A 23,212-nucleotide genomic window follows, 5' to 3' on the forward strand; every position below is an offset into this window, starting at 1 on the left:
GAAGTGTAACAAGGACTAATGCCCAAATTCTCCATCTGGGATGGGGCAACCCTGGATGGATGTGCAGACAGGGAAATAAGAGGCTGGAACCAGTGGCAGGGAAAGGGACCTGAGGGTCCTGGTTGTTGGCAAGTTGAATCTGAGCCAGAGTGCCCTGGCAGCCAGGAGGGCCAAGTGTGTCCTGTGGTGCATCAGGGACAGCATGGCCAGCCAGGCAAGGGAGGGGATTGTCCCGCTCTGCCCTGCACTGGGGCAGCCTCACCTCGAGTGCTGGGGGCAGTTTTGGGTCCCACAACACAATAATATAAAGCTATTGCAGAATGCCCAACGGAGGACTATGAAGATGGTAAAGGGACCCTGTGATTCTGAAAGTAAAGGCTGTTGATTATGTTTTTGTTAAAGGCACAGTTAAAACCAGGCTTTTTAGACAAGGTTTGGGGAAAAGCTGCACAGGAAGACATTTTTAAAAAATTATCATCAGAGAACTACAGAAGGTATGAAGAACGAAAGAAGGTGGGAAGAAAAGCATTTATGAAGGAAACTAAAATAATTAATTTATTTATTTTAAAGTTTTACATCCTCCTTCTTCAATGTATATTTCAATGACAAGAACTCTGTAAAAAAGGCAAAAAAATCACCCTCATGGTTCAAGGTTCTTCACTTGGGAAAATGGGGTCTTTTATCTTTTCAGAATGCTGCATGTTGTGAATGCTGGTTCATCCCTTGGTACATACATATATACATAGCATGTTCTCGACACTAAACTTAATAGTGTTTCACTGCTGACTTCAGTGTGGCCACCAAGATTTTTAAAGTTTTTTAGAAAAGCCACAGTTCCTCAAGTAGGAAAATGCAACCAATAATTATACTGAAAAATCAAAAAATGTTTTATCAGCTTTAGACTAGTCATGGTGACACTAGAGTATTTGCATTGTTTAAAAAAATATGTCTGGTAACTACACTGCAGAAAACTTAAAGCAATGCATAGTCTTGTTAATCTTTTGTTTTTGCAATCAGAAAAATAAATAAGGCTATGGATATGGTTAACTCAAGATTAATCAAATGAGATGCTTGATCTCTATTGTGTTTTTAGTTGATATTGCTAATATTAGGGTACACATTTTCATTTTAAAAACAGAAAAAAATCCCTGAGATGCAATAGTGAATAAACTATTGAACCTCTCTAGGAAATGCCTGAAGACTTGACTGATTCCATGAAGGATAACAGAACCTCTTTATGAATTTCTTAAATTCTTGTGTTTTCTTAAGTAAAACAACCTTTAAAGGAGAAATATCATTGTGCATTAAAATCTAAAAGTATTTTTTTTTAAATAGAGTTTGCAAATATTTCCTGTCCTCTCATAACTGTTTACTCTTTGTGTAGCTGTCTGTATGTCAGAAGACTGACAAATGCATCACAGATCACTAGCAAATGCTTAAGTGAGGAGATCTTGCAAGAATTGGAGTCCCCCACTTCTCAGAAGTCACCCCCTTGCATATAAGGCAATGAGGAGGAGGGTAAAACCAAAGAAAAAAAATCAGCCTAAGGTCAAGAGGAAAAAAAAAACAAAACACAAACACAAAAGAAAGGGATATATATTATGCAAACCTACTGATGCCAGGGCTTTGATTTTGATGGGATATTTATCTTTGAAAGTGAAGTTATCAGATGATCATTTTTGTGAATGAAGGTAAATGTTACAGGCTTAAACCCTAATGTAATTAGGCACAGAAGTGCTATGGGTTGCACTGGGAGATGAGGAGGGATCTTCACAATGCAGTGCTGGAGGCAGGATGGGAAGATGCAGAATATTTTGACACTTATAGTTTTGAAATTCAGCTTGACAGTGAAATTAGTAACTAAAATGATGGTGTTCTAGGCTGTTGCCATAATTAAGCTTGTGCACAAAACAAACCAAAAAAGTAAATCTTTAGATGTAAGTATTTTTCTCATAAGTAATTTTCCTCTTTTCTGATGTTTTTGGACATGATAGTCTGTTATACCTGGACTGTAGTTGACTGAGCCTTATTTTATCTATTGGTGGAGGAACTTTTAAAATCTAGCTCTAATGAAGTTTAGCAATTTTGATTTTATACCAGCAACATAGTCAATACTATCATGGGCATGTCAGATGACACACTGGAATTATTCTTTGTTTTTCCTGATAACTTCTAGTAAAGGATTATTCTAGATCCTCACTGCTCTGGTGAGGATCTGGTCTATGAGACCTTTTAATTCTCTTTCAAATTTCTGCCTTTTCTCATGATGAGTTTGTACCCATTTGTTCTTGTGCCAATTGGTACTTCAGTACAAATAGTTCAAACCCTCCCAGGTGTTTACTCCTGGTGTATTTCTTTATAAGTAAAAATCTCTCTCAGCGCAACTTTCATGCTTTACTCTGCAAAGAGGATCAAATTCTTGTACACTTCAAATTCTTTTATTTACTGGACTTACTTCACTTCAAGCAAAACAAAACAAGCAAATAAAAAAACCCAGATTATTGAATTGTTGATTTGCTGATAACAGGAGGAGGAGATGTCAACTCTGGGAAATTACTGAGGAGGACTTTCCAAGTTTGGAATAGAAGCCTCATCTAAGCATTCTTTGGGCCATGATACTAATGCTAGGTTAATATCTAAGCACTATGTCTGACAGTTGGCAGCAGTAGAGCTGGTGGGTGGGTTTCCTTCCTGATTGATACTGGTATGCTGCATTTAGTGACAAGCAGCTGCACTTCAGAGTTCACTGAAGCACTGGGCACAGTGATCTGGGCTGCATGACACTGGGCTGTCATGCAGTCGTGTCTGCAGCAATTTGACAGGTGAACAGTGGGACAGAGAAGAGCCTTTCAGAGGATCCAGAGAACAGTATGCACAGCCCTTACCTATATAACAGGTATTACTGGTCAGTTGGCCACAAAAGACTTAGGATTCTTTTGACCCATTTGTAATGAAATAAGTGCTGTGTGGTGCTAAAAACTTTTCAGGATGGCAGTTGAAATGTTTGGTGAATAACATTTACCCATTAAATAATACAGCAAACTAAAATTTGAATTGGGACAAGGAGGGAAGCAGTTTGGTTTGGAGATTTTGATATACTGTGATTGTTTTATTCAGTTTCAGTATCTCCAAATTTGAATTTTTCAATAAAAGGTAGACTAGCCTCTATCTTTACTTATAGATGTTCCTATAAACTTTCCATTTACACACCACACACATTAAAAGATAAGTAATCAGATTAAGCTAACACAGCTGTATAAGAAACTGATTCTTTAAAAAAAAGCAAAATACCTAAGTCCTTTGTACAAATTGTAACAGTTGATTTTCCCAAATACAGAAATTCCAGTGAGTTTTTCCTTTGCTTAAACAGCTGTTCCAGCTGTTCCACTGCTTCTGGATATTACCACAAAGAATATCACTATAAAGAGGGCAAATTGCAATCATTAAATTTTCATCTGCATATGAAAGTAAGGAGAGAGAGAGAGAGAGAGAGAGAGCAAGAGAGAGATTGGGGGATGCATTGTACATGGCAGTATTCTAATTTTTTTCTTTTTTAGCTTCAGGAATGGAGCTGTCTGTCTGAAGAGGATTCTGCCCAAATACCCGTAGTCTCCAAGCTCATTTTCCTACAGACTCTGGTGTTACAACTTCATCTTTTTCAGAATGGCTGAGAAAGCTCCACCAGGGATCACCAAAAAGTCTTCAAGGTCCACCCTTTCTCTCCCTCCAGAACCAGTGGAGATCATTAGGAGCAAAGCCTGCTCACGGAGAGTTAAAATAAATGTTGGTGGACTCAACCATGAAGTGCTCTGGAGGACTTTGGACAGACTTCCAAGGACACGATTAGGAAAGCTCAGAGACTGCAATACCCATGAATCTCTGCTAGAAGTATGTGATGACTATAATCTGAATGAAAATGAGTATTTTTTTGATCGACACCCAGGGGCTTTCACTTCCATTTTGAATTTCTACAGGACAGGGAAACTACATATGATGGAAGAAATGTGTGCTCTCTCTTTTGGCCAGGAGCTTGATTACTGGGGGATTGATGAAATATATTTAGAATCTTGCTGCCAGGCAAGATACCATCAAAAGAAAGAGCAAATGAATGAGGAACTGAGGAGAGAGGCAGAAACATTGCGAGAGAGAGAAGGGGAAGAGTTTGATAATACCTGCTGCCCAGAGAAAAGGAAGAAGCTTTGGGACTTGCTCGAGAAACCCAACTCATCTGTTGCAGCAAAGGTAGGATAAGCAACAGGCTTAATACAAAGATAGTAGAAAATAGTAGAAAATGGTTTCATGACCCATGCATATGACTTGTAGGAATCAACATCCACTAAAATATTTAGAGAAAAGAAGAATCTAAAAATCTACATATCATTAAGTGAAAACACCCAAATCTGTCCTAAACCCCACTGAAATCAGCAGAAGGAACCCTGTTGAGTTCAGCTGGTTTTAGGCAACTACTGTATTGTATTGTACTTTGCTTTTGCTGTATTAGATGAGAAACATCTGTGTGATTCTTAATGCACTCCATATGAAACACTTCAATGAAAATACAGACAGAGTACACTATCTACTTGGTTTTTTATAAAAGCATTTGGTTATGACAAACATCCATTTCAGTACTGCTTGTCCTGTTACAGGTGCTGCAGATGTGGTGTGTCAGTGTTTGGTAGGTTGTTCTGGATAAGCTGTCAAAGAGTCATCAGCTGGTCTGGCATGGTTTTACTATGACATGTTTTCTCTTACACTACATTTTTGCAATCAAGAATTAGAGTGTTTTGTATAAAAATACTGAAATATTAATGCATGTATGTATTTATATGCATGCATATTTATGTGTATACAGGTATATGTATATAAACAGTATATATTCTATTCACGTAGACACACACAGCTATGTGTAAAGTTTATATATATTTAGTCAGAAGTGAGAACAAATTCAGATGAATCTTGGGTCCAGTTCTGCTGTCTTCAAACAGGGAAGTTGGCTGAAGTCTCACTGATACAATGGAGAAGTTTACCCTGGTTGTGGAAATAGGACCGCACACACACATGTTGGTGCTGGTATTTAAAGGAAAGATTTACTTGCATCTTGAGGAACTTGGTTGTTCTGTTTGTGGCGTGAAACACTAATTAATGTGAGGTGAATTTTGGAAGCTCATCTCCAGTTTGAATGACTCAAATGAAAATGTTTGATGTTTAGATATTCATGTTAAGCTTAACTGTGGCTTTATTTTCTTCTGTTGTTGTTTGTTATTGGATGCAATGCTCTTGGACCAAGGTAAGTATTAAAATATGATGGTGCAATTGACAAAAAAATGAGAATTTTGGCAAACGTTTTTCTTGCAGTAGTAACTCTTACTATAGAGGTGCAATACACTCTTTATTTTTCATTTTCATTTTTCATTGTGAGCTACCTAACTTTTTAAGCAAGAAACTTACTTTATTTAAAAAAATGTTGTGGCAGAATTTAAAGTTCCTAAGTGGAATAAAAGCTTATAGGAGGAAATGAAAGTATTCAGAATATTTTAGAAAACTACATGAATAAATTTTCTGCTTCCAAGATACATATTCTGGGCCATATGTTCCTCTCCAGGAGAAAGAGCAGAGGGGAAGCAGATGGGCATAAGTTTTGCCAAAAAGGGTTCAGGGAGGCCGTGTTACACACCGTGATCCCCTGGTGCAAGCTAACATCCATCAGCCCTCGCCAGCACTTCTGTGACACAGCTTCTGCACTGCCTGCAGGACTCAGGGACCAGCTTCTCAGTCCTGCACGCCTTGAAACATCACCAGTGTGCTCTGTAACAGACCTCTCCTCCTGCATACGGGCAGGAGGAAATCCTGTCTGAGCCACACTGCTGAAACACGCTGCACACGACCGAGCTGTGGACACTGCCTCAGAGACATCCAGCAGGCAGATATGTTTGTGAAATATTTTCTCTTTTATATACAGAAATGAAGGCAGTTGTCTCTAAGGTTTGAGACATATGCTTAATTAGTGTTTGTCTAAGACTAGGTAGGAGTCAATGCAGTAAGATGAAGCAGATGAATAAAACAAAAGTAATATACTGATTTTTACATTCTTTGCCTGTGACTCGTTTTCATTCATTTGCATGTTGAATAAATGCAGAAATATAGGATGGTTAAACTTGAATGAGTGCTTGCCATTCATCAAACTCTTCTTATGACTTACACAGTGCCCCATCGTGAATTTGCTTAAAAGAAGTTAGGCTGACCATGGGCTTTTAAGAAAATCCCCCTTTGGTCACTCACAGCAGATTTCTCCTCAGATTTTGCAGATGAATGTGGCTGTTTCTTCAATTTCCCAAGATGTCTACATAATTATTTTTTACCTTTTTATTTCCTTTTCCCCTCATGCCCTAATTTGATTCAATGGAGATTCACAGGGAGTTTCACATTGCACTTGTATACATGTTGTAATGATTTTCATTATTTCAATTGCCTTTTGTCTAAGTTAATGCCATTTGATGTGGTTTCTGTGGTTCTAGTAGCTAGAAGTCACCATAATACATGCACTCAGTTTCTCTATCTTGTCACCTTCAGTCTGTAAATACATATATGAGCCAAAGTTATAGTCAGATATGCCCATGGTAGCTTAGACAGCTATAGAAACTTGGCTGAATGACATAAAGGAGAGCAAAGACCATCACAACACATTTGACCTTAGGTAACATAAGACATGATATGGTGGAATCAGTGGGATGCACTTTGAAACAGACTATGTTAGGATCAGTGGCAAGGTTTTGTCTGAAGTATTTAGATAACATCTCTTTTAGATTTTTCATTTTTTTGTGTTTGGTCATAAGTTTCTAGTTTGTCCTGAGACAAGAGGCACAACCGTCTTCTTTCCTCTGTAGGAGTAGGTGGGATTTTGACAGTGGCAAGTTGGGAATCAAGTGAGGAAATATTACCATGAGGCTCAAATTCAAATATTAGCTCCCTTTTGAAGAGATAAAACCATATGAGTGTGCATAGATATCCTATAGGTGCTTGTTCAGTCATTCAGATCCTGTGTGGCATCCAAGCAATTGACAGGAACAGCTTGCTTTTTAATCCCTTTCACATCAAAGATTAGAAATGTGAGATAAATACTCGGATGTGGTTTTGATATGTGACTGTGTCTTGCCACTTCTTGATTCTGCTAAGAGCCCTTCTAGGTCTGATCCAAAGCTTACTGAATTAAGAGGGAGTCCTACTTTGGATTAGGCATCTCAGGACAAATCCTGCTCCTTTCGAGGTCAGTGAAGGTTTGCCACTGACTTCACTTACAGCAAGGTGAGACAGAACAAGGTGACAGTGAATGAGCAGCATGTATTTTACAGGATATGCCACAATGAATAGGAGAAAGCAAGAAGAATGTGTGGCAAGACATTAAAACTATGTTTAGCTAGTAAAAAGGGAATATTATAGATCAAGTACTGTTGCACAGTACAGGCACACTTAACTTTTTGAGTTTTTTTAATTTAGTAAATGCAGATGTGCACCTCATCTCACTCACTCATCTCAGTCACTAATTACTATATTACAGGTACAGCAGTTCTTGCTTAGTCCTCATCCCAGGAATTCAGTAGACAGTTGTGAATTCAGCAGACATTTCAGCTGAGGAAAACAGGATTTGCCTCCATTTTCCAGTGTTCTCATTCATAAGCTTTTTAAATAGGATTAAGATAAAGATGTGCAGAAGTCCAGCCATTTCAGACATGTACAGTGCTATGGAATGAGAAGCAGTGCTGGGATTTATGAAGGACGGGAATTTTGCATATTTCACATCCCAGAAAAGTCCCAAAGCCTGGTCCCCAAACTACAGTTTTGTATGTGTCTGGCATTCTTTGGTCCAGAATAACATCTGAGTTTTTAGACCATTTATTTATATTTATTGTGTAAGTATAAATATTGTGTAACCAGTAGTTTGTGAAAAGTGTCTTTTAAAAAAAAATATTTATTTTACTTATGCTATCAGCCATCATTTAGTCTTTTATTTGCAGCTGCTGGACTATAACAGCCTCCTTAGTGCAACAGCAGCTCTGACCAACCTGTCAGTAGTATAAAAGTCCTCAACAGATACCAGAATGAGAACTGACTTCAGTCAGATGTGAACTTTGTGCAGTGTTTATGGTTCAGCACCTTGTTGAACTGGCATATTAAGAGAGCACCTACCTGAGCCAATGTCAGCTGTGTCTGAGGTATATTGTTCTGTGCACTGCATGCAAAATCAAAGGAGCCTTGCTTTGGCATGAGTGTGAATCAAATGAACCTATATATGTAGTATTTCTTTCTCAAAGCGTTAATGCACGAGCTCTTCCTTTCATTCTTGTTTATTGGGTCCAATAGCCTGATTATTTTCAGTGTTTTTAATATTGATGAAAATCTTTTGGTCTAAATCCTAAATAAATATGGAATGTTTCTAGTCCAGATGTTTTACTGTTAATATAGAGTGAATGAAATGAGAAATAAGTGGAATATCCAGGAGTAACAAAGACCCTATGTCTGCCTAAAGATATCTGATAGTGACTTATCACCTTACATCTACAAGAGTATTTTAATTACCTTACAGTAACATTATCAACAAATATCACTCAGATTTTCCAATTTGTGTTTTATATCCCATATTACCCCTTTGAATACAACTAGGATGAAACTGTGATTGATTCTACAGGTCTTTCTTGTGCAAGTAATTTTTTCTCATATATTTGCATCAAACTCAGTGTGACTACTAACTGATCAAGTATAAAAAGTAATACAAAGTAATTTAAAAAATTACTATTCAGTCACATTCTCTCCTTGAATTTTTGTATAACCCCTGTTGATATACATACACAGAAGGGTAATGGCCTTTGTGTTTCTGCAGTATGGGGTTTGCTTTATTTAAAGTGAAACCTGATAGGGTTGAAAGTGTTCTCAGTTTATTCTGTTTGTTTCACTGCATGGCTGATTTTTCTTTATTTTATATATTTATTTTTTTCTTTGGGTTAGTTTTCAGGGTTTTTTTTTTTTTTTTTTTTTTTTTTTTTTTGTTGTTGTTGTTGTTGTTGTTTGTGTTACAAATTGTAACATGAGTATTACTTCTTTGTAAAAAGCACACTAATTTATCAGCTAACTAGTGGATTGTGGATTACAGAAGGTATAATTATCGCAAGCCTGACTGGAAATTGTGAGGACTTTGTGTGCTGTGTTGAGTAACTAATCCCTTTTGTGAACAAAAATTCCTTTGGGGGGGAAAAAAAGCAGGAGCACACAAGAGGAGATTTAGGCCACCGATATTCATTTAGATACACATGCATTTTGGTTAGGCTTGCCACAATGACTTGCCAAGAGAGGCAAGACACCTATTTTACATTAGGGGGCTGATTCTTATTTTCCACTGTCTTATATGTAATTATTATATATAAGTCTATCTTATGTATAATTTGCACTGACTCTCATGCCTATTCCTTGTACAGCACATTAAAAGTGGTCTTAGAGTGAGTGGAAATTAGCAGAGTCACTATGCATGACCAGAACAGAGCAGAGTGTCATATAGGACACTTCATTTTTCCTTTGCAAGTCCTCATAAACTATCTCCTGGATTGTCACAGTGTTCATTCAGGGGTAAACCCTAATTAATGGTATGCTATTGGTTCCTTTTCGGTTGAAGGTAACCGTATACACTCAAAGGACTGTAGAAAAACTTAGGTGACTGGTATGTTGTGAAGAAGAGGTATCACACATCAGCAAACTGTCAGCAGCTGAATGTTTGCATGAAGATATTAAAGTGTTCAAATGAAAGAAATACATTTGGTTATGTTTGCATCCTTTATGTTATATGAACAAAACGCTTTTTTTGACAACAACCTTTTGTTAGTTTAGGTTTATGCGTTCTGTGTCATCCTGATTTTGTGACTGTTTCTCCATAAAAACTTATACTTCATGTGCTTTGCCATCTCATTGTAGTCCAAGGATGAAGAATTAAGATTGCCTCTTTCTTAAAGTGTGAGGAATGACTTTAGTATTAGTTTAATTCTCACAAGTTTTTGTATTAGATATCATATACCTCAAGGCATGATATTCTTTGGAGATAAGTGTTCTTTTCTAGTTGGTATGTGTCTTGAACTTCTGTCTGACCTCTGGTTTAAATTTATTATTGGGGGCAATCCTGTCACAAATCTTTATTCAAATGGTCAACAAGGAATAATATAATTTGCATTGTCACTCCCAATACTTTATAAAAATTTGTCTGCTGAAAATAAGTTATTGTAAAGCACAGAGAATGGTCAGTGGTAATAAATAGGTGTCTTCATTTCACAATTGTTTCTTCCAAGGAGACTCATTACCACACTTTGCTTTTAAGGTGAAGTTATTTCTTGTGCCAAATGATAAAGTCAGTCAATATGACTGTAAGACAAGGAGATTATATTGGATCCTAGTCATTCATATTTAATAACTCAAGTGTTTTAATGTCTTGAAAGAGAAGTGAATTTATTGCTTTTTCAATAGATATTATATCAAGGAACAAAGAAGACTGGCAGTAGTTAATTGATTTTGTTTGAAGAACTTATATATGCTCACTGCTGAGCTGGTCATTAAAAGATTATTTACCTTCTTTTTAGTTCTTATATGAAGTATCATGTAACCCATGATTCAGCATTTTTGGTCAGTGTAAAGTGTCATGGGAATACAGCTACCATCTGATCTGTCTTGCTTCAGAGGTGTTCAGTACCTCAGTTACATACGGGTTCCCTTCAGCCCTGAGATTTTATCACTGGTGTGCAAACTTATTAAAAACCTTACTAAAAACTGCTATTGGAATGAGCAAAATGTCCTTTGAACCGACTTGCTTATTGGCACTTAATTCTCAGTAAAACAGGTGCTAAATTTGTGGAAGCAGTGCCAAGGGCAAAGATGCAGTGACTCATATTATAACAGTCCATCACTGGCATCAGGGAATACCCCATTCCCTGTATGAACAAAGGGATGAGAACTTTACTTCTGTAGCTGTGATAGGGGCTTCACTGACTCTGGTTTTATGGATACATTAAGGAAAATCAAAGGGGATTCATGATGAGTCATGTTAAAGGGAGGAAAAAAAGGGCAAGAATAATTATTTTAAAAATTGGGGAAATCCATTTTTTGTATTTGGTAATAATATCTAATTGGTAATGTTTTGCTAAACAAAGTTTTAAAGTAATGAATAGAATATGCCTGTGCTTGTGACACCATTCACAGAATCACACAGTAGCTGTGTGAAGAGAAACCTAAGATTTTGAATATACATATTACAGTGATTTACCAGCAGGTACCATCTGCATGAGAGCAGCTATCCTTTGCCATAATGGATAGAAACCATTTATTCCAATTTACCCCAGTACCTTCACCCTTAATTTAGGAGAGCAAATTAACTTAATTTAACTTAAGGGAGTAATTTAACTACAACAACAGCTTCTTTTACCACAGATCATATTCTTTTTTTAAGCTGTTACCATCTATTGAGTGTAGAGTAGCATCAGTGGTATATATCTTTTAAAATATGTGCTGCAGTATTTCTGGTTAGGAGGGTGATGTTTTGGGCATTACGGCATGCCCCTCACAAAATCAGAGGCATCTCACGAGCTGGATTTTCAGCTGTGACATGTCACTTAAGCTGTGCAATGCCTGAGGGGACAGACCAGGCTGTTGTGCCTTTCCCTTCACCCAGAGGCAGATCATATGTCCTAAAAATGTTGCATTTCCGTTCCATGTTTTTATAAGCAGCTGCCAGTGTATTGTCTTCTCTCACGTAAGATATTTGGAAGGAATCGGATGTCAGGGAGATACACTAATAAATTAAACGATGAAACATTATCTGGATGAAATCTACAGGACACAAAGGGCTGCATCTTATTGTCTGGATAAACAGGCTCTGTCTGGCTTTTGTAGAGCTGAGAGACAAAACAAATCTATATGATCCCCTGCAAACTGGCCTTTGTTTGGCTCTCTGATTTTGTTGCAAGATGCAGAATAACAAAATGTTGCTCCCAAGTGACTGGGAAGCCAAACAGACCGTTGCATGTTATTTATTTCAGAAAAAAAACTTGGTATTTATCATGACATATGGCAGACTCATGAGTTTTCTATTTGATGAAGATATGTGAATATTTGACACATAGCACTAAAAACCAGGTCCTTTGGGGGAATATTGAAAACAAGCAAGTGACACTGGCACAGCTGTTTCAAAGTGACTTTGAGATTAAAACAGGATCCCAGTACAGTCCTTACATGAAGCTGCCACAGTCTGCTCTTAATTCCTTGGTCATTCTCTTTTTGGGGAAGCATGAAAAAAGGCCAGGGTTTCAGGTGGGATAATTGAATTTGGTTTACACTAGGTGGGACTCAGAAAACAGTTGTACATTTTAAGTAATTTCATAAGTATGCAGTATCCTTTCCAGATGAGTGTTATGGCATTATAGGTGAGTCAATACCTGTACTCCACATACCGTACCTGAGACAGCTCTTCTGGTGTTTTTGAGCAGCCGTTGGAGGGGGGCAAGTTATCTTTGAAATGCATGCTTACTTTAGCACTGTAACCATTACTTCTAAATATTACCAAATAGCCTTTATTTCCAAACTAAGTGTTTAGATTTGTTGGAGTTTATCCTATACATACACTAGGCATAAGTATATACAATACTGACAGCTGAGCCATTTAAAAAAATTGCTCACAATATTGCACATCAGGAAGACATGTGAGATGGCTGAAGCTATCTGAGCAGTAGTTTTCCCTCAGTATTTAAGTGCCTACAGACTGCCTGAATCATATTTGCTGAATTATCAAATCATCATGTAGCTACTTGTAATAAATATTCATACAGGATTTCTTCTAAAATGCAGGGAAAGACAGGAGCCATGGGATGCAAACTTGCAGTCTGAGGAAGCTTTTTATCTGAATGAAAAGGTGAACTCCTGAGTTTAGCCTTACCTGACCTATGAGGCTCAAGTTCATTCCCCACTGAGAATCTTTTATGCCTGCTGCTTGTGGAAACGATGTTTTGTTCCCCTAAGCTTCTGCCTAAAAACTGGCGCTTCACCAAACTAATAAAAAATCTTCTAGGATTTTCTAAGCTATTCTGTCCTCGTCTCTATAAGATAAGGTAATTAAAAGTCCAAAAAGAGCCATTATTCACAAAACAGCTCTTAAAGGGGGAGCTTTCCTTTCCAAGGCAGCAATGAGCTTCACTGTGGAACCCTGGGGCACATTTGTTACCAGGAGTTCACTGTCTTCAATCATTCTTCATTGAGTCCCTCTTGATGCAACCACAAGGGTTAGACATTGCTTTAAAAAGCTCCAGTATGGCACAGGCCAGAGCTATCCCAAGGACAACCAAGTGGCAGTGACAGTTTCAGGTATCACTAGCCACTTGCAGAATGCCCCATTGCAAGGGATTGCTGCTGGCATGCTTTGGGACAGTAAATCTTGCTGTAATTTCATGTATTCTTGGGGATGGTATTTTTGGCTAACTCCTGAGATGGTTAAATTTTTCTTACTCTTTCAGTCAGTTGGATTTCTGTGACAGACAAAAATGACATCAAGCTTTGTTGTTACAAACTCACGTTCACACAGTTTGTTTCCCAAGCGCTGTAGCCTCCTGTTGAATTGCTTACTGAAGGATCCTTGGATGACCTGTCTATTCTGTTTTACTGAAGTACCTACCAGTTTGACTCTGGGGGACGTTTTCCTGGAGAACAGTGGATATTGCTAAAATAAAGTAGGTAAGGCTGTTCTTTTGAAGACGGATAAATGTGTTACAGGCTTATTCTGAGAAGAATTGGGAACTCATTTCCATTTCTGTTACTTTCACAAAGCTTTTGTATTTTCATGTATCATCTTTTACAAAATTTGATATAAATTCTTTCGTGGAATTAAATGCCATTTGAAAAAACTGTTCCAAAAGTATCTTGGCCTATGGTCTATACAGGTATGCAGAGTTTCATTTTGTAAGATGATAGCACAGAAAAATTTGGTTAGTGCCCCTGAATTCAGTTGTAACACTAACATTGACTTCAAAATTCTTTAGGCCATGGCTACCAGCATTTAATACAAAAGAGCCATAATACAAAAGACAAAATACATAATATGAAAAGAGTACATAGGTATGAGGCCAGTCCTGTTTCACTGAACTCTACAGCCTTTTTTTAGAATTGAAGCAGGATGGACAAATTACTCAGGTCAATAATATGTGCTTCAGTGAACCTGATACTAATTTATTGTAATCTGCATTTTAGATTGATATATTCTCCTGCCTGATGGTGAGGTTGGTGTTCATGGATTTAATTCTAAGCTACATATGACAAATTTACTCAAAATTCTGTAGGTGTTCCAGTAATAGTGAAATGGTGAATAATTCCTCTTAGCTTTTCAGTGCTTCTTCAGTCTATTGAATTTAGGAAGAATCAACACAGTTTGCTACATACTGTATGTGTAGTTTTGGATGAAATAAGTAAGTTGAAGAGGGGTTTTTTTTAATTAGAGTAGCTGACAGACATGAGAGCTCTTGGACTGAAAAATAATTTGCTTGATGAGTGTATTATAGAGGGAGTAGATGAGGGCTAGATGTGCTCTTTAGGAAGCATTCTTAGTACACGCTAACACAGAATGGCGGACAAGTCTTATTACAATATTGTGTAACTGATGTCAGTAATGTCTGTATGAAGAATAAGCTCTTCTGAAATACTCATCTTTTCTGAAAGCAAATTAATTTCCTTTGATGATGATGAGACGCTTTGATGATAACTGCTATGTTTGACTCACAGGTTTCCCCTCTCAGTCTGATTTCTGTTGTTAATTGAAAACAAATTTTTTAGTTTGGGCGGGTATGAAATTGAAAGGAAAAACCTAATCTTAGAAATATCCATTATTGCACTGAATCTCGGATAACATGTCTGAAGCATTTCAGCAATAATGATCCAGATTATTGTAACTTTAGCATTTATAACTCCAGCATAAGTTTCCTCTCTAACTGGATTTAAAAACAAAACCCAACCCTTACCTAAGCCCACGTTCCTGGGAAGGAGGCTGTGTGTGACAGGGAGCTGGTTAAGAGAGCTTAGTTACTAGCAGGGTTTTGCTGCTTTCATGAAGGCATCCTCCCCCAGGGCTTTACTGGAAGGCAGGGGGCAGCTGGAAAGGACACGGGGCAGGCACAGATGTCTCCTGCTTGAGAAGCCAAGCTGAAAGCCAGCCTGCCAACAGCTGTAGAACCCGGGTCCCTGTGGGCAGGAGGCATAACTGCAAATCTCTGTGATGCCTTTGGCCCTTCATTTTTGAAAAGGAAGATGGGAAGAAAACCTTCAAAAAGTCTGAACCTTTTCTCATATTCCAGTTGTGTGAAAAGGAGTATTATGCCTTGGGAACCAGGCTGAACTCAAAAGTGCTCCTGCGAGGGGGAGCAACGCAAAGGCACGTGCCAGTCGTGGATCCCTGTGGCAGATCAGTTTGCTGCAGGAACACACAAGGCAATCCTTCCTTATTCCAACCGTGTGACGATGGATGGAGGAACAGTTCTTCAGTGCTGTGCCATAGACAAACAGCACCTCTGGGCACAGAAATGGTACTGAACCTGCCTAGAGTTTACATAAGTAAAATGCAAAAGAAGAACTGAGGTTTTTAATTGGATTTCCCCTTTTCCTTTCCCATCTGTCTAAAACATTTTTCTTTTCTCTATTGTAAATGCATGAAGGAGTCAATCAGAAGTCAAGCGAGTCTTTCTTTTTTCTTTAGGTCTAAACAGAAGAATCTCACATTTTACATTTTTGCTAAATGCTTATTTTTTGATATCACCATAACTGTTTTTTAAAACTTCTCTGGAATGAAACCTCCCCTCCAGAGGGATGTTCACCTAAGTCATCTGAGATCTCCATGTTTATAGAAGAAGGGCAACCAACCATTGATTCTGGTATACGCTGATTTAATGCTGATCTAGCATGTAGGAAAAAAAGAAGATACGTTTTTCTGTGGCTGAAAAATGCTGATCAATTTATTCAATGATGTCAAATACTTTGGCATTCATTGTTTGGTAATTTTTCATAGATAAGGTAGATTCTAGACTTAAGGGTGCTATTTTGAAACACAGTTTTTAAAGGACATTCACAGTATTCAAAGAAAATGGGAGTGAGATAATAGATCAAAATGAACATAAAAAGCACAGAGCCAGGCTGTGTCTGAACAGCAAAAGCAGTCTTTCCTTCCCCTTCCACATAATATCTGTAGTCCTAGTTGTGCAAGTGCACTCTTGGTTCTTCTGCACAATAGTGTGTATCTCCATATTGTCCTTTGACCATAGGAAACCCTCAAGGCCACCAGGCTTGATGATGATGAGAGCTCAGCCTCTGCTCTGCAGCTGGTGCTTCATGAAGCCTCACCAGAAAACAGCACTGGGCAAGTGGAGGGCTCTGCACAAGGCCTCATTCTGGGAGCAGCTGGGCTGCAGCCTGTTTTGGGGACAAGCTGCCTTGGGGACAGAGCAGGGTGTCAGAGCTCTGGCTGGCTTGTCATGTGTCAAAGGCAGGAAATCTGTATCAGGAGTGTGATGCATGTTAGCTGGAATAACGTATGCGATTTAGATAATTAAATTGCACCTTGTATAAGTGACCTAATGTCAGCTGTACAGCTGGCATTAGTTCTTATGGTAAAGATTCAAAAAAAAAAAAAAAAAAAAAGAAAATAAATAGGCAGTCCAAGTCCGCAGATAATTTCCCTAAGGCTAGAAGAGATCATCAGAAAAGAAAACCAAGGACAGGGTAGGGAATAAGAGAAATATAATCAGCAAGTATCTACACATATTGAAATCCTAATGCCTATTAGGGTTTTTATTCCTAAAATCCATTGCATCATTACTCCTTTCTTTTTAAAAATTCTTAGCACAGTATCTCAAATAACTTTTATTTCTATTGTCAGACCTTTCAGTCATAGGCAGTGGCCATACAAAGGGTCTCCAGTTTGTCATGTCGGAATTCACAGCAAGGAACTTCAGAGTAATGACAGCCATCTCCTGAGAGAGGAGGTCTGATGACTAGCCTACTTGTGAGTGAGATTATTCCTTCTGTGAAAGCGAAGCAGTGTTTTCTCCAGCTGTGTAGGTCAGAATTTTAAAGTAAGCTGGGGACAGCTGTTCCTGCCTGTTTACTGGCAGCTTCTCTGTGTATATTGGGCATATGCATGCAAAAATCGTTGTGCAATGTGAGGTGCTGAGCTCAGTCACATCAGCATGTACCACACCAACCCAAAACCAAGACACTACAGGGAGGGGTATACATTGTGCCTGAGAATATGCTCATCTTTTTTGTTGTGTGAATCAATCCTAGTAAAGATTTAGTGCCACAAGCTTACCTCTGGGGTGAAAAGACATCTATTAAAGAAAGCATGAGCATTTTGTTGTATGTGAGGAACAAAGTTAATGAGCCTTGCTTACAAATCAAATGCAGACAAGCAGATGTATGTTCTCATCTGTCCCTACTGTCATTGTTTTAGTGCCAAGTTCCTTGTAATATTGAAGTGATTTGAAATTTACAATCATTTGACAGGGCAGAGAAGCCCTGTTATACAGATGTGGACCTGAGGTTCACTGCATCTGCTTTAAGGTCCCACAAAAAATTTCTGACAAAGTGTGAAGCTGGATCCAGATCCTTCACCTGGAACACCTTTTATTTCTGTGGAAATTTAGTCTAAAATATTTAAGACTTAGAACAGGCCCAGTTTATCCTCTCATACCATTAGTAATTAAATTATGTTCTCATTTAATAATGCTGGGAGAGATTTGAAAGTTTACAAGTCAAAGAGACTCAGCTGCCTTGTTTCTATTCCTTTTAGTGGAAAATAAGCTATTTTAGCCAATATATTGTGGGTGTGCCCATGTAATGGTGTACATGTCAGTTGGTCCCAGAGCCTTTTGACATGTTTAGTTCAGTGCTATAGTTTAGAAGAAAATTTATAAATTACTCTATACTTACAGAATTTAACTACTACTTATTATAGTAACCATTTGCCTTTGATCAGATTTCTACAGTGTAGCTTGAAAAGTGAATTAATATTTAATTTCCGTCAATAAAAAAGACTTTGTGGGTGGAAAAACAAAAATAAATGCTAAGAGCCATGATAAAAGTGAAAGAAAGTCTTCAAAGGCATCCAGATTTTGCTTTAGATATTTATCCATAGTCATTGATTCTTAATTCCATCCTGGTCTTTTGGCTTTGGTAAGCAAATATTAAATATCTCCTCTGAGATGCTGCAATCTGTCTACACTTCCAGACACTTTAGACAGCAAGAGTTTGCAAGCAAGAGTTTATAGACAGCAAGAGTTTATAATGGGTACAGGCAGCTTCCTCCAGATTCTGAAATGGGTTGCAGGGCAAGAGTTACTAAATTAATTCCAGCTGCTCTAGCCCAGACTGGAAGCTAGATTATTAGATCACCCTTTGGTGCTACTTTCATATTAATTCACCTTGGTTAAGAGGCAAAATTTATTAATGTGCATGCAGGGCCACACTGACAGCTTCAGTATTGCTGTGCATTGTGGAGGGACCAGCACAGTGAGTGATATTTGATTTCTCCATGAAGTTACATCCATGGAGTTCTCCATCTTCCAAATTTTTTGTTCATCATATTGTAAAGGAGAAGAAACACAGCTTATTACAAGTTGACAAGGGAGGGACTAAGGCTCCTGTGTATTCACTCAAGACAACAGTTTTGACTTTCAGAGCAGTAAATAATTTGTTGAACCTGAGCTGCAGCTGCTGTCTGGATGGAGACATTCCTGTTCACTGTGACTTGTGGTCACAATTTCATTACTCTCAAGCTGCAACAGCCAGTAGAGAATATATGTGTGCAATCCCGGAGACCTCGTAGGCTGAGCAGGTGCTGGGCAGGAGGGGGGAAGACCTGAGTGCAGCAAATGGCATCCAGCAGTGACATGGTTACAGTAGTTGGTGCCACAGGAGCACTGCAGCTGGGCTGCTGAAGGGTTCCTCAGTGCCTGGCATTTTCTTAGACAACATGTATAAAACTTCTGTGAATTAATTTTTCCTCATTTTTTCCTTACCTGGTTCCAGTTTCTCACTCTTGTACGGCTCAGAAAATGTCCGAACTGGGCATTCTGAAAAACAGAATTGATGCGGGAGGTAAACTTCAATAAAGTCTTCACTTAACATTGCATTTAGTTATTGCTCTGTGTCACAAAAAAGTGAACTGAAGACATTATGAAAATTGTTTACAAAAAAAAGTAGGGGAAAATAGATCATGTGAAGAAGCACACAAAATCCAGTTCATCGTCCACTTGAAAGTAAAAAAAATATTCTCTTCTTAAATAAGAATAGAAAAAATATCAGTAAAAAAACCCCAGTGCTAGCAAACTCCTAATTAAGCCAAATATGTAAAAACAGACAAATCAATATATGTTAAGGTGCTATGTAAACCATGTAAGTTTAAAAAAAACAAGCCAAATGGAGTGAAAAACCTGGTTTTATTTGAGGATGTCAGCCAAGTAAGTGTTTCAGAGTCTTGATGGAAAGAAATCCTGTAATATAAAGGTACAAAGTATGTATGAATGACAGGAAATTTCCCACTGGAGTAAAGTTCCTATACTTCAGGTGTGAAGAGCTCACACTACCAGAAAGAACCCACAATCCCTGATATAAACAGAGAGAATGAAAACCTACAGCTCTTCTATCTGCTGCTCCATCTGGGTCTGGACAGGAATTGTGAAAAGCTGAAGGGAACCAAAAGACTGCAAATGCAAAAAACACATAATAAGGTGTGACATACCCATTCTCTGGACAGAGAGACATAATTCTGTCTCAGGATTTCTTGGAGAAGCACAGAGAGAAGAAGAGAAAACGATCTTTATCTCTGCTCCTTTGTTTTCCCCATGAGGAATGTGGTATGGAGATTGTTTACCTGAAGTGATTGCTTGATTGGATTCTGGTGAAGGTTGTTTGGGTTCAATGACCAATCGGATCCAGCTGTGTCTAGGATTCTCAGCAGAGAGTCAGGAGTTTGTAGTTAGTTTGGTAAGTAAGAAGTAAGTATGTACAATAGTATGGTATCTCTAAATAGTATATTAATGTAATATAGTATAGTTTTAATAAAGCTATCTTCAGCCTTCTGATCTGGAGCCAGACATCATCATTTCTTCCCTGCATCCGGGGTTCACTGCATTTTTACTATAAGAAGGTGTGATATAAAGAGCAGATGTTTAGACCTTATGAGATATTCCCTTTTGTACTCTTCCTGGCATTGGGTGTTTCCTGGCATTGGGTGCTTCAAGATGTGTGATAAAAAGCTGGGTGAGCTGTTGCTGTGCCCTAGCATGGACAGTTTCAGCTGTGAGAAAGCTCATATTCCTTTTTCATGTCCCCACCACTGCACTGTGATGGGAGTTTCCTGAGAGAGAGGACACTGCATTTTGTCTACTTGAAGGTCAAATGGGCCCTTAGCTGAGGTTTTTGTTTGTTTGTTTCTGGTAAACAGTGTTATTTCGCTTGCTTGAGTTTATTTAGTAAGTCTGTGTGTCCTCGTGCTGCTCATACCCAAAGAGTTGATCAAACAAGGTGCAACTGTAGGGGCTTCTTGTCACTCTGCAGCTTGAAGGGGAATTAGTTGCCCTGCCCAACTTTGAGGTGAAGCTAATTAGCAGGAATGTAGTTATGAAAAGACACCCAAGGGAAATGACAAGAAAAATGGAACATGCGTCCCTCCCTGCCTCTGCACATGACAGCAGCTCCCCTTGTTCCGAGGCCAGTGACAAAGCGCAGCTGGAATCCGTGTCCAGCGCTGCAGAAGGTGATGCTGCACTGCTCCTGCACAGCTGGTTACCATCTCCTCTGCATTGTTGGAGCCACACAAGATAACATTGTTTTAATTCAGTAAAGCCAGGTTTTGATCTTTTGAGTCTGCCGCGTTTTCAGGGCTTTGGGGATTTTTGTCTTTTGTTGTTTTGGGATTTTTGTGGCTTGAAAGCATTTAACTACTAGTCTTTCTCAAGGCCATAAAATGTTGGTATTGAGAAATAAAAGAGAATTTTTTTGAGTGCTAGTGTGAATCATTGAAAAATAGAAAGAAATGAGCCTTCATTAATCATAGTCCTTGTGCAAAGCAAATATTGAGCAGGCGCATGTTAGGGAGTGTCTTATGTCAGGTCTGCTGTCAGACAAGGCTGATGTGGAAGCCTTCTTCGTTGCACTGTGCAGTAGTGCTCATTCTGTCATACAGATGCTCATTTTATTAGGGGTTAGCTAAACACCGAGACTCCTTTGGAAGGCAATTACCCCTTTGCTTCCACCCCTGCAGTTTCTCAGATAGATGCATACAGTGTGACAACCTTAGAGAACAAGTTGAAGCCTGGAGAGAACATGACAGTCCAGTAATTTCCCCCCTCATTCCGTGTAGCCAGAGGTACAGCTCACCATTTTCAAAATAATTTCATCAATAAAATTTGTACTTTTTTTTTTTTTTTGTTCTGTTCTTAGAATAGAATTAAACCTTTGAGTAAAAATAGAGAAACAATTGAAATACTGTAAGGAGAGTTTGTATTTTTCATGTCTGAATTCTTGTGTTTCAGATTTTTGACACTGATTTAATAGAAGTTCTCTTTCAGAAGTCTAGAGATAATGAAATATGGCAGTGGTTAGAGAATTTCATATATACTTAGGGAAGCCAAGGCAGTATGTGATTAGGAATCTGCTAAATAAAAATAATCTCAGTTGTTTGTCCTTTAGAATCAAATGTCTTTGGCACAAATCTTAGTCCCTGTATAGAGATTTTTAGAAGGGTTAGTAAGGGAATATCTATTACTCAATAGACTTAAGGATTTTAGTATAATAAAACAAAAATCAAGGTATCAATCTAAAAAAGAGAAAAGAAATTGTTTTTCCTTTATTTTACAGCATTTAAGAAATGTCATGACACAATATGTAGTGGTTCAGTTTCTCTAACAATAGGAAATAAGATGATCTGTGTGTGAGAAAATGATATGGTGTCTGGCTCTTTAGTCTAACAACTTGTGCAAATAAAAGGGGAATCAAAAGAGCATTTCAAGTGTCAGCAGTTCATTTGATGGGAGTGATCTCATTCACTGGTATTCTGCAATCTTACAATGCCCAGAGACATTATATAAAGCCAAAAATGAGATCTTACATATAATTTCTTGACACAAAAGAGCTATAGGAGGCATGAGAGGTTTCCTACAGCAATGCCAGAAGGAGAGTAGTAACACACACTCAGTTCTGCAGCTGTTGGGTGGGTGACCTGCCCAGCACCCTGATCTGCCCCTCACTGGTGGCCCCCAGAGCCCCAGCCCAGGACACAAGAGACAGTCCTGCCCTGACACAAGCCCTGTGCTCCCTTTGAGTCCAGCTTTCAAACCATGAGTGAATTCTGTCCTTTTATACATATGTTTATATATATATGTGTGTGTGTTTGTATGTATGTATATGTATATATTCAGATATAATACTTGTCAACACTTTCCAGTACTTATCTTATAGAGAAGACCAAAACCACAAGCAATTCTTTCTGACATATTTTTGACATAAGTCCCAAGGTGTCCCACTTTATCATATTTCTTCCATAAGTACTTGGTAGCTGAACTCCTGTTACTCCAGTTTTTCAGTTGCTGCTGAAATAGAATTACATAGAGGGAAAGTTTTTTTCCAAGATTTGTTTTTTATTCACTTGCAAAAAATTATAAAGAATTGAAGAGGAAGAGGAGAGCCATCTAAACTCACACTGAAGTGTTTTACATTAATTGAATTTTGCTTAGGTGTCAAAATAATTTAGGCATTATCATTTGAGATATACCATGCATTTTAGAAAAGTTGACTTGGTTGGATTACTCTGCAACATTGCTAAATGCAAAGTCTGCAGCACTGAGATTGAATTCAGCTCTCCTTCATGTCAGTAGTTGGAGTTCCACTGTCTCCCCAGACCCAGTCCTGTTGCAAGAGAGCTAAGGATTCCTCCCTTTTGCCTCCAGCATTCAAACCAAGGTGCCTGGATCAGTAGTCTGGTTGTCTAAAGCTCTGTCACACAGTCAGGAAAAAAAAGGGCTTGGTGGGATTGAGAGCAGCCTTAGGTAACATGTCTTTCTCTACTGAATGTAGGAGAAATTCAAATCTCAGGTAGGCACCTTCATTCAGCAGGATGGACCTCAGGCAGAACATCTGCATGGAATGGGTAAAGTTC

General features: G+C 38.3%; 1 protein-coding gene across 1 annotated transcript in view; it reads left to right on the forward strand.

The window, feature by feature from the left end:
• Positions 1 to 3,663: 3,663 nt before the first annotated feature.
• The window catches only part of KCNB2 (potassium voltage-gated channel subfamily B member 2), a 164,556-nt gene continuing 145,007 nt past the window's right edge, over positions 3,664 to 23,212 (forward strand). The window contains exon 1 of the mRNA XM_053980693.1: positions 3,664 to 4,242. Within this exon, the coding sequence (XP_053836668.1) occupies positions 3,664 to 4,242 (579 nt within the window). The remainder of the gene's footprint in view (positions 4,243 to 23,212) is intronic.

This window comes from Vidua macroura, chromosome 1 (genome assembly GCF_024509145.1).
Source record: "Vidua macroura isolate BioBank_ID:100142 chromosome 1, ASM2450914v1, whole genome shotgun sequence".
Taxonomy (NCBI): domain Eukaryota; kingdom Metazoa; phylum Chordata; class Aves; order Passeriformes; family Viduidae; genus Vidua; species Vidua macroura.